The following is a 15498-nucleotide window of genomic DNA, read 5'->3' on the forward strand; positions in this document are numbered from 1 at the left end:
TTTCCCCAAGTGTTCTCCCTTGGTTATGAAAGTACAGTATGAGCAGGTCACATTTTGGGGAAAGAGAAACTAGACCTTTAGGATTTTAAGACACTTCCTTCCTGTGGGGTACTTTCCTGTGGGGAGTATGGGTGTGGGGATGTCACTGTATAGATGTTGGGTGCAGTGTGGGAGCTCACTGTTGGGGAGGGCAGGTGGTCCAAGGTTCTGGGTCTGTGAGGTGGCTGTCCTGGAAAGAGGCCATGTGTGAGTTGAAAGTGGCTCTCTCCCATGGTCCCTGCATCTTCAGCCTCTTTGAGTGGGCCACTTCCCACTATCAGGGAAGGACCTTGAGACATGGAAGGCCAGATGGCCTTTCCCCAGAAGCTTCAACATCATGGCCAACACTTCCTTTCAGAACTATTTGATCCTCGGATGGTCATCTTCCTACGAAGGGAGAGTTAATGAAGGCCCTGAGCAAGCTCAGTTCACCTGTTTGCTCTCCGGCCCTCTACCTGCACCTGGCCACAGAGGTGCATCTACTCCCATAATGGGGGTTCAGGATCTAGTGTAAATGGCTGCCCCAAACCTTGGCTGTCTCACCCCAGTCTCTCTTTCATCCCCTCCTCCTTGGGACAATCTTGAGCCCTGTGAATGGCTTTAACTTGGACGGGCAAGGCTACTTTGGTTGACAGTCACCCTCACTTAGTTTGGATTTGTGAACAGGGAGCCTGATTCAGAGAAGGTGCAATTGCCAATCACAGCAGTGTCCCAGCACTCACTGCAATTGGAAGAGTGGAAATTTGTCTGACTTCTGTCCGTGTGGCAAGATCCACCAGGAGCAGCCTCTACTTAGTGGGTATCACTGGTCTCCATTCTCCAGCCAGCACATTGCTCCAGGACAGGCTAGGCTGGACTCCTTCTCGCTGAGACTCAAAGAACCCTGAAATACTCAGCATCTCATGGGTACATAAAGGAAGGGGGTGGAGCTAGGAGAAGGAAAGAGTGCATTTCTACCCTTTCTGCTACTGACAAGCGGGCACTGTGTCTGGGGACCCGTTGGACTGTGGCCTTTGTGCTCTGGCTTGCTTAGAGGGCTTTGGCAGCACAGCCTCATCTGACTCTCCTCAACAACCTTTTGTGGGCCAGGTCAGGCGTCTGTGCTGTGCCCCAGGATGCTCTGTGGGAGAGCATAGGCCCCCTCTTGAACTGGGTGACAGAGGAGTGTGAGATGTGGGAGGAGGACTGCGGAGGAGCTGGAGGTGATAAGAGGAGGCTGGTGGCTGAACACTTGCTGCCTCTCCTGTATGGTCCTAGGCGGAACTGGACAGGGCACTGCCCCCTTCATTTGGTTTGGGTGTTTGTCCCCTCCAAATCTCATGTGGAAATGTGATTTCCATGGTTGACAGGGGAGCTGGTGAAAGGTGATTGGATCATGGGGGCAGGTCCCTTGTAAATGGTTTGGGGTCGTTCCCTTGGTGCTCGGTGGGTTCTTGCTCAGTTAGTTTACAAGAGATCTGCTTCTTTAAAAGTGTGTGGCACCTCCCCCTATCTCTTGCTCTTGCACCTCTTCACCTTTGATGATAACTGTGAGATTCCTGAGGCTCCCACCAGGAGCACATGCTGGCTCTCCACTTCCTGTACAGCCTGCAGAGTCCAGAGCCATTTCAATATCTTTTCTTTATAAATTACCTAGCCTTAGGTGTTTCTTTATAGCAACGCAGAAATGGACTGACAAACCCACTAACCCTGTGATGTGGATCCTGAAGGCCTGTAGCTCTGGTGCTAAGGGGTGTTGAGCCTTGGGTGGGGTCTAGTCCCTTAAGGGAGTTGAAGGGAGGGAGTGGAGCCCTGGCCCAGATGAGGGGCCTGGTGAACTGAGTTAGTGAATAACTGCAAACAGAAATATTTGAAATACTTCCACATCTGAGGATTTGCATGAGCTATTCTCTGCTTGCAGTGAGAGCCAGGGATGGGTGTAAGGACAGAAGCAAGGTACTGGCTGGAAATAGAGAGAAATTTATACATTAGAGAGAGCACTGGGCACCCTGCAACTTAGCAGCAAACCCAGGGGGACCTGAGCTGCTTTAAGGAGGAGACGGTTCTTCCTTTAAGATCAAGGGTGTTCTGTGGCAGTTTCCCAGGTCCAGATTGGCCCCACCCTGGTCCCCAGGAAGAACACAGGTCTCTCGGTTCATTGTGGCTGTGGCTAGTGGGCAAGGAAGGGCTCAGGAGGAGGCAAATTGAGGTGGCTGTGGCCACTGGTCAGGGCTCTGTGGGACACAGTGACTGAGGGAGACTGACCGGGGGCCTCATGGGCACTGCGTAGGGAAGTGCTCTCTTGGTGGCAGGGACACAGCACAACCAAACAGTCCATCTGCTCCCCCACACTTTCAGTTCCTAGAAGTTAGCAGAGTCTCCTGACTAGTTCTGTCCAGAAAATATGGGCAAAGATGACATCACTTCTGGACAGTGCAGTGAACGCCTCACAGGTGCCTCTCTTGTCTCCTCCCTTCTCTACCGTGGGGGCTGAGGATGCTGTGAGGAGGGTGTGGGTTCCATATGGAGCTGCTACAAGGTGTGGAGCCTCCATCCATATATGACATGACCCTTCCCTCACTATCCCTTGCAGGACATGTAGTGTGAGTAATATACAAACTTCCCTTGTTCTAAGTCCCTGACTTTTGTAATTGTTGCCACAGGACAACCTGTCTAATTCACTTCCATCCTATCCTGCTCTATCGTATCCTAATTCCCTTCCTAGAAGGAAAGGCAAAGGAAAGCAACCTTCGTCTTTGCCTGCGTTATGTATTGTTGTGTGAGCTTTTACCCTAGAACTTAGTTCCTTAACACAACACAGGGCATTGTTTCACAGTTTATGGAGGTCAGAATCCAAGTGTGGTTCAGCTGAATACTGTGGCTCAGGGTCACAGAGACTGGAATGAAGTTTTTACCCGAGGCTGCCCTCAGCTCCCTGCCATGTGGCCCTCTCCACAGAGCAGCTCACAACGTGGTAGCACTTCATCATCCTTAACAGGAGAGACTGATGGAGACAGAGGGTGTGAACAAGACAGAAGGGACACTCCATCACTTTTGCTGCATTTGCAAGTAATCAATGCAGCCCATACTCCAGGGGAGGGCATTACACAGGGGTGTGCACACACTGGGGAGGCATCCTTGGGAGCCATGTTAGAAGCTGCCTCCTGCAGTTATGCACTTAGCACATGCCAGAAAACGTGCTAGGTGCTTTTGATCTAGGATCTCATTTGATCCTTACTGTCATTATGGGGCAGGTAAGAAAATAGAAGATCGGGGGGTTCAGGAACCTGTTCAAGATCACACTCCACTAGAACCAGGACTTGATTCCAGAATTGCTTCAAGTCCATTATGCTAGGCAGCCCTCCCAGAATCAAGGGAGGATTTTGGATGGATTTCTGTGACTCTGAACCAAAGTTCTGTGGTTCTTTCATTTGTTCTTGATGAGGAAATACTCACGTTTCCTGTTTCCATGCCCTAGGTGTCTGCAGCACAGCAGCCAGCACTTCTGGAGCACATGGCTCTGCAGTGAAGGATTCTGGAGCCCCTATTCATCTGAAGGGGATCCGAGGAGGTTCTGTCTTGTTGCATGTGATCGAGAAGCTCAGAGTAGATGGAGGAGCCGAGCTGGAGGAGGTTCTGTGGGCTTTGGGTACTCCGTCAAATTATACACAGTTGCTGCGAGTCCACAGAGGGGCCGTCTCTCCAATCTGGTGGAGCCTGGAGGATAAGTTCAAGCAGAAGGTTCATGTACCCAGCATGTCATCCCTGAGGACTGAGAACCTGGCCCCTGAGGACAGTGGGCAGAACTTTGCCGTCATCACCTCTACTGAGGAAGATGGGATTTTGCAGGTTTTCTACTTCACTGTCTATGGTGAGTGACACTCCTCCCTCCCCCATCCTCTGGCTTACCTGCTTTTTTTGTCCCTAGAGTGTCACATAGGTCCCATGTAGGGTTCTACTCAGACACCGGCTTTCAGACTCCATTTTCTCCACTAAAAATAAGGCACATGAAGTCCCCAGAGATAGAGCAGAGCTGAGATTCACACCAGAAAATGAAGCCCTTTCAGTGTTTTGGGAGAGGAAATGGAATTCATCAAACTAGCAATTTTTCCAGTAACATTAACTGTCCTATATATGATTAATGTTACTTAATTTGTGTAGTAGGTTTTTTTTATTACAGATGGAAAAATTGCCAAAAATTATTGGCTGAAAGCAACACAAGTGTATTATCTTACTGTGCTGTAAGCCAGAGGTCTGACACAAGTCTCCATGAGCTAAATTGAAGGTGGTGGCAGGGCTGTATTCTTTCCAGGTGCTCCAGGGAAGAGCCCGTTCTTTTGCCTTTTTCACCTGCTAGTGGCTGCTGGCATCCCATGGCTCGTGACCATCATCCTGTACCTCCTAATAGAACACTGATGTTAGTGTTCTATTAGAAGTGTCAGAATCATCTCCCTATTTGAAGGTCAGCTGATTAGCAACCTTAATTCCATCTGGGACCTTAATTCTCCTTGCCTCGCAGCCTAATCTATTCCCAGGTTACCAGGATGGGTCCTGGACATTTTGGAGGCCACTGTTCTGCCTGCCACAGTTAGGAATCTCTATGAATAAAGTCCTCCCAATCTCCTCTCCTCTTAGCCTCAGCCAGAGGCCAGCTTCAGTCACACAAGCCATCACAAATGCAGCTCTCAAAGCCTCCATAGGTGGTGCGAGAAAGCGTACACTGCAACACATCTTAGGACACTCATTTACCAACTCTTTCTTTCCCTAAAGTTCCTCTCCACTTGGAGAAATATCCTGCCATGGAGAGAGTGGCTTTTGCAGCTTTAGGTCCCACGTGATTTCTCAGGCTGCCCTATGAATCCCATTCTTCTCTTCTGCCTGTACCACGGATTCCAGTGGCTTCTTTCTTTCTTTCCTTCTTTCTTTCTTTCCTTCTTCCTTCCTTTCTTTCTTTCTTTTCTTTCTTTTCTTTCTTTCTTTCTTTCTTTCTTTCTTTCTTTCTTTCTTTCTTTTCTTTTTTTTTGAGATGGAGTCTCGCTGTGTCGCCCAGGCTGGAGTGCAGTGGTGCAATCTCGGCTCACTGCAAGCTCCGCCTCTTGGGTTCACGCCATTCTCCCGCCTCAGCCTCCCAAGTAGCTGGGACTACAGGTGCCCACCACCACACCCAGGTAATTTTTTTCTTTTTTAGTAGAGATGGCATTTCACCATGTTAGCCACAATGGTCTCGATCACCTGACCTCGTGATCCGCCCGCCTCAGCCTCCCAAAATGCTGGGATTACAGGCATGAGCCACCATACCCAGCATCCAGTGACACTTTGTTAGCACACTCAGAGTCATTATTCCCAGTCACTATCACTGCATCTCCCACAGATGTGCCTACTTTTCGGAACATGGGCCTTTCTCTGTCCTCCCAGAGCTGGCCTGACGTCCTGCCCCATAAAGGCTGTGCAGTCCCAGGCATGGCCTCAGCTGGAGATGCAGTGGAAGGACACTGGGCCAGTACAAGCCCATCTTCCGGAGACTTCTTCCCCTTCCTAAAAATACCTCAATTTCCTGAAATCACTCTGCCCTGGGAAGGGGGAGTCTGGCCTTTATTTTCTTTGGGACAGTTTTAAGACATGTTGAACCTAGAGAACCAACATGGAGCTGAATACCGTGGCTTCCCTTCTTATTTCATTTCCTCCATATTTAGCTTTGGGCAAATTGTGTTTCATGTTTAGAATACACCCACTTTCCTTATAAGGCCCATGCCATGGCTGCAATGAGAAAATTATGACAAAGTGAGACATGCAATGTTCTCCACACCTGTGAGATTCCCCTCTTTTGTCCCCTTCTGCCCCAGAGCCTGTGCCTCACCCTGAGATCCTGGCAAAGCCACTGTCTATTACACCAGGCTTATGTAACATCACCCAGGAGTGTAGGGTTCCAGGGGCCACAGAGGACCTGAATATGACTTGGGAGGACAAGGTCCTCCTCAGAGAGCTGGAGCAGAGAGAAACACGAGGACCAGTCCCCGACCCCTGGACCCTGGCTCTGAGCCTGCTCCTGAGCCAGCGGAACAGCAGTCTCACCTGTGTGGTCAGCAACCAGGTGGATCAGAAAGCTGCAACCTTAGATCTTGGGAAAGTCTGTCCCCAAGGTGAGTGGTGAGTGTAGCCTGCAGGATAGGAGGGGCTACCCGAGCTCAGGTAGCACTGGGGTCTGAGTGTTCTGGGGTCTCTTTTCCATCATGAGCACTAGCACCAGCTTCTACCTGCTCACCACACACAGCAGTGTGGGAGTCACATACACCTGCATTCTGCCTTCAGTCATCTCTCCCTCCATACCCTCCTCATCTCATCCCCACCATGTCCCTGCCAATTCAGACAGTAGCCTTCCGGGAGGCCCTCCCTGAAGACTTTGTACAAGGTGGAAACCTGTATCCCAGCTACGATCCCTCTGTCTGGCAGTTGGTATTTTCTGTCTTCTCTCGTGGGTGCTAGGCTGCTGTGAACATTGTCTTGTGCATCGCTGCATCCCTGGTACCAAGCAGCAGCTCCTAGCCCATTGTATGAATGGACCTGCCATGCTCCTCCCTCTGCAGCTTCTGCACCAGGCTCCTTCCCACTGCTCCACCTACTTTCTCCCTCTGTCTCTCCTTTGGTAGTTTGTATCTCAAATTATCTCCTGTCTTAACATTTCCACTCTCCCCATGTGACAGAAACAGGTTCACACAAAGAGGACATGGATAGACTGCTGCCAGGCATCCTAGGGGCTGTTGTGGGTGGGCTGTTGGTACTGCGAGCTGGGCTGTACCTTTTGAAGAAGATGAAGGTGGAAATAAAAGGGGCAAGTTGCATTTCTCCTGACATGTCCAGACACCTCCCCTCCCTCACTAGAACCTCAGCTATATTTCTCTGAATTTTGCTCCCAGGGAGTGGACTTTGCAGAGGGGATGATGGGCGTGGTCTTGGCCTTGGGGTTCATGGCAGTGGGGAGCGATACATGTTTTCAAGACAAGGATTCAAGCTTTGATTTTGTTTCAGGTGGAGGATTGCAGGAGAACCAGGGGGTCGATGATGGTGGCATCCCCTTTCAGACGCTCAGCCAGCAAGTGTCTCAGAAGGGCAAGGACAAGGTGAGTACTGGGACACGGGGCACCCTGGGAACTCCCAGGTCTCTCTGCCCAGCCTCAGGCTTCCAATATCGGGATCTGCCATTTCTGGCCCAACTTCCTGTTTATCTATATCTGGACAATCAACAGTATTTACTAAGAAAATTTACATCCGGGTGTGGTGTAGTGCTGGGCACTTCAGAGGAATTCATGAACAGTGTATGTCGGTGGGTATTGGCTCTGTGGGCCCCTCCAGATCCATTCTATCCCTCAGCTGATCCAACAATCCTCTGTCTTGTATTTCAGAGCATCGGTGAACAACATCTGAAAAAAAAGGAGTCTCTCACTCCTGTCTACAGTGTGGTCTGTTATCCAGACCAGAACATGAAGATCATTTGATTGGAGGAAGCAGGAGGATCTGGCATTCCCAGGACACGTGCACTCTGAGCCTAAATCCTGCAGACTCCTGCCTTTCCCAGCTCTGGTTCAGTTCCCGCTTCCCCTTGTCTGTGTTACTCTAACCTTATAGCCACATTTCTACAGGGTACACATGGCCTGGTTATACTCTGTGACACCTCCCCAAGCTGCCCTTATACTTGGTCAAGGGCTGTTCTCTGTCATTGAGATGGCTCCTGACCCCTCTCCTCAGAAGCCTTCCCAAGAGGAGCCTGTCTGATTGAGCAGGTGGCGAATTCCCACCACCTCTGCTGTGTCACTGGTGTGTATACTTCTGAAACACAAGCCCAGACGTGGGAACAGTGCAGAAGTGTTGACTATGCGGCAGAGGAGGGAGGTAGGACCTAGCTTCTGGATGCTGAGTTTGAGGACAGCATGAGTGGATAGAAACCTGCAAAGGTACAGGCCACGGCATCTTTTGAAGATTTTGTGTAGGGTCTCTTGGGGGTATCAGGCAGTGTGTATGCATGCAGGTTGGGAGGATTGTCTAGTGCCCATTATACCACTAAACCAAAGCCACCGTTCTTATCACCTGTGCTAACCTGAGCCTAATTTTCAGCCTCAGCCCATGGATTCAAACTCAAATTCCTGTAGAGTGGAAATAGAAATGTGTATCATCTCAAAACCTTCCCAACCTCTGTGTCTCAGGGATTTATGTTAAGAGGCCACAGTTGGAGGCTGCCTTAGGAAATCAGCCTCAGCTCTTCTCTTCTCCTAGGATAGCGCACTTGGTTGTAAGAACAGATGTGTAGTATCCTTCCATGCCCCCTTGATGAGGGCTACTTGGGCTCTGATGGGTGGAGCTATTGAGAAGATCTATCCCAGCCCTCTCAAGCCTCTTCTTATTCTGACCCTCAGTCTCCCTCAGCCATGCTGGCCCAAACCCCAGGTCAACCACTTCTTTGCTCACTTGCATCCCTCTGCCTGAAATTAAAGTTTCCTCTCTGTGCTCCTCACCCTCACTCCCGCCTGTTGAAATTCTAGGGTGCTGCCCAAAGCCCTTCCCAAGATGCTTGTTCTATGAACTTTATGAATCTTAAAGGTTTAAAAATGACATCTCCCATATCTGACTTTCCAGAACACCCTGGGCACTATGTATGGTCCCGGTCACAGTTTGCCCTGGGTTGGTCATGAGTCTTCCTGAAGTTCCAACCTGGGCTCTCTGAAGAGGGTGTGGGGCTGTGGGAGGACAGGATCAAGAAGACAAGCACCTCTTGGTGCAAAGGTTCTGGAACACCTTTCTCCCATCTCCCATCCCTCTGCTCAGCAGAGGGAGATGCAGCACAGAAGCTACTGACAGACTCTTCTGTGGCTCTACCTGGAAACAGGGGTGGACACAATGACCTTCCTCGACTATACATGTCCTGAGGTCCTAGTTGGAGACTTCCTTACTCCCTTATCAGCCTCTTATTGTGAACCTGGCCATGCTTCCACCATGGTATGTGGGTGGCTCTTCCCTCCTGAGGAGTCCTCACCTTCTTGTGACCTCTGCCTCCTATTTGCATCCCAGCTTTTATGCAGAGATGGGCTAACTCTAGTACCATGAGGTGCTGTGGCATGTCAAGTTGCCTAGATCCTTAGGTTCGTGGTTTCACTCATGTCAACCACAGAAAACAAAGGCCTGAAAAGAGTCCCTGTTAAGAGATTAAGCACCAGTACTTGCTAATGGTGGTTGGGTAGATGGGTGAAAGAAGGCAAAGAGTATACACAATAGGGCTTCATCTCTACCTTATTCCCATTTAGGGTGCACGGAAAGCTGAGGGTGTGCCATCTTCCTCACCGGCTTCCCAGGTGACTGGCAATGACCATATCAGTGTCCATTAGACCTGGGGCAGCATAAGATGTGATCAGCCTACCTTCCCACAGCACCAGTGGCTGCAAAAAAAAAAAAAGAGGAACAGGGCTTTTGAGGCTGTTTTGAACCAGTTTTTGTCCCAGGCACTTTGCAAATATTATTCCTTTTAATTCTTATAAGAACCCACTAGGGTTGGTATTGATCACCAGCATTCAAAAGTAGATGATGGCGAAGTCTGTACTTTTGGTACAATTTTTCTATATATCCAAAACTGCTCTAAAATAAAGTGTATTAAATGACAAGTTTTAAAAAATTGAGAAGGCTGCCTGCAGGGATTGGATGGCACCAATGGACGAAGCTCTGACACCACCCAACTACGTGGTCTGGGCAGGCTGGCCAAGATCCAGACCATGGAGATGGGGTAAAGACTTAGATCCAACACTGGATGATTCCAAAGCCCCCTTTTTTTCTTCTTCATGAAATAGTGACTGAAGACCCCTGCTATGGTTTGGATGTTTCATGTTGGAACTTAATCCTCAATGCAAAAGCATGAAGAGTGGGCTTGGGGAAATAATTAGGCTCCATGAATGAGATTAGTGCTCTTATAAAATGGTTTGAGGACAGTGTCACCCTTTTTGCTCTTCTACCCCTTCAAACATGTGAGAGCATAATGTTCCTCTTTCCACCATCTGAGGACATGGTGTTCCCCCTTCCATCATGTAAGGACACAATCTGTCCCCTCTTCTGCCATGTGAGGACAGTGTTCCTCCTTCCACCATGTGAGCACACAGTTTTCCCCCTTCCAACATGTGAAGACACAGTGTTCCCCACTTACACCATGTGACAACATGGTGTTCCTCCTTCCACCATGTGAGGACCAGGTGTTTTTGCCACCACCATGTGAAGACACAGTGTTCCCTGCTTCTACCAGGTGAGGACATGGTGCTTCTCCTTCTACCATATGAGGACATGGTGTTCCTGCCTTCCACCATGTGAGGGCACAGTATTGCCCCTTCCACCAGGTGAGGACACGGTGTTCCTGCCTTCTATCGTGTGAGGAAATGGTATTGCCCCTTCCACCATGTGAGGACACAGTGTTGCGCACTTTCATAATGTGAGGACATGGTGTTCCCACTTTCCACCATATAAGGGCACTGTGTTCCCACCTTCCGTCGTGGGAGGACAGACTGTTCTCCCCTTTCACCACTGAGTGCAGTGTTTCCCCCCTGCCCACTATGTGATGATGCCACAATAAGATGCCATCTATAGAGCTGAAGGTGAGCTGAAGAGACCCTAAATCTGACTTACCAGATGCTGAATCTACTGGTGCCTTGATAGTATTAGACTTCTCAGCCTCCAGACTGTGAGAAATATGTTTCTATTATATACAAATCGCTCAGTGATTTACACATATAAGGTATTTTGTTATAGTAGCCAAATAGACTAAGACACCCTTGGAATCCTGGAGTATTCAGATGGGAGTAGCTTCCTGTTGTCAATCTCCCAAGGATCCTGGCCTCCTGACTCATGTGCCTCAACTCAGGCTGAGCTCCTTGGTGCTGGAACAACTAATGATTGAAAGAGAAATTACCCCTTAAGTGGCAGTATGGTCCTGATTGGGTAGAAGACATGGCATAAGGGACATTACACTCAAATGCAGACAAGACATTCAGAGTGGTGGTTATCCAAGGTTCCCTCCATCCCTGATCCATGTCAGAGATATCATCACCCAAATCCTCAAACTACTTTCTACTGATGAAATTTTTATTCATAATGTCATTCAGTAGGCTTTACATGAGTCTCTCATTTAGAGTTTCTACAATTCTGTAAGGCATAAACCTCCATTGTACACATGGAGAAACTAAAATCCAGAGAAGTACGTCATGCAATTTTTCTTCGGTGTAAGTGACGGCGTCATGATTTGCATCCAAAAGGAGCCATAATTTTGCTCATTTTTGACTCCTTCTTATTCATTCCAGATGCCCAACCAGCCAGTTTGTTCCACTGGGTTGTCTGTTGTAAAGTGTCTTGTATTCCATCTTCCTCTCACTATTTCATTTTTATTTTTCACCTTTACCTATGCCATTTTACATTCCACCAGTGACGTGTGAGGATATCTTCAAATCCTGCCCAACTCTTGTTATTGTCCATTTCCTTGATTATTGCCTTCTGAGTGTGTGTGAAGTGGTAACTCATTGTGCTTTTTATTTTCATTTCCCAAATGAAATGAAAATCCCAAATACTAATATTGTGGAACATCTTTTCATGTGCACATTAACCATTGGTATATCTTTTTTTTTTTTTTAATCTGTCTTGAATTCTCTTCTGTCATGCATTGCCCCCACCACTCCGTTGAAATGCTCAGGTCCAGGTCAGCAGGAAACTCCCTGTTGCTAAATCCAATGATCAATGTTCAGTCCCCATCTTTCTCGATGTCTCAGCAGCAATTAACATATCCTCCCTTGAGACTGTCTTCACCTTGCAATCAACATTCACCATTCTTTTCCTCCTACGTAGGGGCTGCTCCTTTGTCTTCTTTACCAGTTTCTGTCTTATCTCTCTAACATCTCTATTCAGGAATATCCCCAGGTTTAGACCCAGCTGATCTGTCTTCATTATGCACTCTCATTTTCTTTCTGAGATTGTAGCTATGCAGTAATCCCTGAACCATATGACAATATTACCTTACATGGCAAAGAGAACTTTGCAAATGAGATCAAGTTTAAGGGTCTTGAGATGTAGGTTATCTTAGATTATCCAGGTGGGCTCAGTATAATCACATGAGTCCTAAAAGGTGGAAGAAGAAGATAAATAAGAGTAGGTCAGGGACATACAAGATGAGGACTTGTCCCACTGTTGGTGGCCTTGAAGATGGAGTAAGGGGCCCTCAAGCCAAGGAAATGCGGTAAGCTCTAGAAGCTAAGAAAGGATCTCAGTTTACAGCCAGCAAGAAAATGAGGATCTCAGTCTTATAACCTCAAAGAAATAAATTCTGGCAATAGCCAGGATGAGCAGGAAATCGATTCTCCCCAGGAACCTCCAGAAAAGAACATAGCCTAGTGACACACTGATTTTATTCAAAATAGGCTTGTTCCAGAATTCTGACCTCCAGTATGGTAAGACAATAAATTTGTTCTGTTCTACTTGCCTAAGTTAGTGCTGATTTATTATGATGAAAACAGAAAACTAATAAAGTTGTCATACTGTCTCAAGGTTTTAAATATATTTGCTACTCTGAAATTTACAGCCAGATCCCTCCTATGGGTGCCACATTGTGAATATCTAACTCCTTACTTGACTGCTCCAGTAGGATGTATAACAGGAATCTCTAGATTTACTTTCAAACTACCCAAATAGGCTTCCCACACAGTCTTCCTATTCTAATAAATGTCACATCTATTACTCCATTTGCGGCAGCCACAAAATCTTGGTGCCATCCTTGACTTTGTTCTTTTTCTCACACCCTACAATCAATCAGTGAACAATATCTTGTTATTCAATGTATGTTTTTATGGTATAACTGTTTGCCACTTAACTGTATGACCTCCATCTCTCACCTGGATTATTACAGTAGACTCACAGTATCCCTGTGCCTATTTTTAGCCTCCTAATGTTTAGTCTCAAAATAGCAGCAAATGATCTTTTCAAAACATCAGTTCCGCCATATTATTCCTTAGCTCAGAACTTTTCCCATGGCTCCCACTATACCTGCAAGGCCCTGCACCATCTGACCTCATATCCCATGCTCCCCTCTTTCCTCAATCTACTCTAAGACATTGAGGTTTTTTCTATTTCCTTCAATAGACCAGACATGCTCCTGCCTCAAGGCCTTTGATTCTGCCTAGAATTCTCTTCCTCCAGGTGTTTGCCTGTCTCATTTCCTGTCCTATTTCTGGTCTTTGCCAGTGTGCTTTCTACTCAGTTGAGTCTACCCTGGCCCCTCCCTCCCCATTTCAAACTGCATCCTCCTCCTGGTTCCCTGCTCTTCCTACTTACTTCCTGCTCTACCTCCCTCAACACCACTTATCACCAGGAAGTAAGGCAGGGTGCATTTTATCCAGCTGCCCTTTAATAACAAATATGCAAAGAAGGCCTCAACAAAGCAAAAATTGACAAACGGGATCTAATTTAACTAAAGAGCTTCTGCACAGCAAATGAAACTATCATCAGAGAGAACAGACAACCTATGAACTGGGAGAAAATTTTTGCAAACTGTCCATCTGACAAAGGTCTAATATCCAGAATCTATAAGGAACTTAAGCAAATTTACAAGAAAAAAACAACCCCATTAAAAAGTGGGAAAAGTGTATGAACAGACAATTCTTAAAACACACACACACATGCGGCCAACAAACATATGAAAAAAGCTCAACATTGTTGATCATTAGGGAAATGCAGATCAAAACCACAATGAGATATTGTCTCAGACCAGTCAGAATGGTGATCATTAAAAAGTCAAGAAACAACAGATGCTGGCAAGGTTGCAGAGAAATAGGGATGCTTTTACACTTTTGATGGGAATGTAAATTAGTTCAACCATTGTGGAAGACAGTGTGGCAATTCCTCAAAGACATAGAAAAAGAAGTACCATTTGACCCAGCAATCACATTACTGGGTACATACCCAAAGGAATATAAATCATTCTGTTATAAAGATACATGCATGCAAATGTTTATTGCAGCACTATTCACAATAACAAAGACATGGAATTGACCCAAATGCCCTTCAATGATAGACTGGATAAAGAAACTGTGGTACATATACACCATGGAATACTACACAGCCATAAAAAGGAACAACATCGGGCATCTGGCAAGATGGCTGAATAGGAAAAACACTGGTCTACAGCTCCCAGTGAGACCAATGCAGAAGGCAGGTGATTTTTGCATTTGCAACTGAGGCACTCAGTTCATCTCACTGGGAGTGGATGGACAATAAGTGCAGCCCATGGAGGTCAGCAAAAGCATGGTGGGGTGTTGCCTCACCAGGGAAGTGCAAGGGGCCAGGGCCCTCCTCCCCCAGCCAAGGGAAGTCGTGAGGGACTATGCTATCTGGCCCAAATACTATGCTTTTCCCATGGTTTTTGCAACCCACAGACCAAGAGATATCCTCATGGGCCTATACCACCAGGACCCTGGATTTCAAGCTCAAAATTGGGCAGCTGTTTGGACAGACACCAAGCTAGCTGCAGGAGTTTTTTTCTCATACCCCAGTGGTGCATGGAACCCCAGTGAGACAGAACTCTTCACTCCCATGGAAAGGGGGCTGAAGCTAGGGAGCCAGGTGGTCTCACTCAGCGGGTCCCACTCCCACAGAACCCAGCAAGCTAAGAACCACTGACTTGAAATTCTCACCAGCAGCACAGCAGTCTAAAGTCAACCTGGGATGATCAAGCTTGGTGAGGGGAGGGGCGTCCACCATTACTGTGGCTTGAGTAGGCAGTTTTCCCCTGACAACATTAAGGAGACTGGGAAGTTCGGACTGGGTGGAATTCATCACAGTGCAGCAAAGTGGCTGTGGCTAGACTGCCTCTCTAGATTCCTCCTCAAGGGGCAGGACATCTCTGAAAGAAAGGCAGCAGCCCCAGTCAGGGGCTTATAGATAAAACTCCCATCTCCATTGCACAGAGACACTGTGGGAAGGAGCTGCTGTAGGTGAAGCTTTGGCAGACCTAAATGTTCCTACCTGCTGGCTCTGAAGAGAGCCACGGATCTCCCAGCATAGTGCTCAAGCTCTGCTAAGGGACACACTGCCGCCTCAAGTAGGTCCCTGACCTGGGTTCCTCCTGACTGGGAGATACCTCCCAGCAGGGGTCAACAGACACCTCATACAGGAGGGTGCCAGCTGGCATCACATGGGTGCACCTCTGGGACAAAGCTTCCAGAGGAAGGAGTAGGCAGCAATCTTTGCTGTTGTGCAACCTCCACTTCAGGCAAACAGGGTCTGGAGTAGACCTCCAGCAAATTCCAGCAGACCTGCAGAAGGGGGGCCTGTTAGAAGAAAAACTAACAAACAGAAAGCAATAACATCAACATCAACTAAAAGGACGCCCACACAAAAACCCCCTCTAAAGGTCATGAGCCTCAAAAATCAAAGTAGATAAATCCAGAAAGATGAGGAAAAGTCAGCAAAAAA

General features: G+C 47.6%; 1 protein-coding gene across 1 annotated transcript in view; it reads left to right on the forward strand.

Moving 5' to 3' along the window:
- The first annotated feature begins 376 nt into the window (after positions 1-376).
- The window catches only part of LOC123571756 (uncharacterized), a 30350-nt gene continuing 15228 nt past the window's right edge, over positions 377-15498 (forward strand). The window contains exons 1-3 of the mRNA XM_074034007.1: positions 377-512; positions 3464-3889; positions 7045-7136. Of these exons, the coding sequence (XP_073890108.1) occupies positions 377-512; positions 3464-3889; positions 7045-7136 (654 nt within the window). The remainder of the gene's footprint in view (positions 513-3463; positions 3890-7044; positions 7137-15498) is intronic.

Source organism: Macaca fascicularis, chromosome 1 (genome assembly GCF_037993035.2).
Source record: "Macaca fascicularis isolate 582-1 chromosome 1, T2T-MFA8v1.1".
In the NCBI taxonomy this organism is placed as follows: Eukaryota; Metazoa; Chordata; class Mammalia; order Primates; family Cercopithecidae; genus Macaca; species Macaca fascicularis.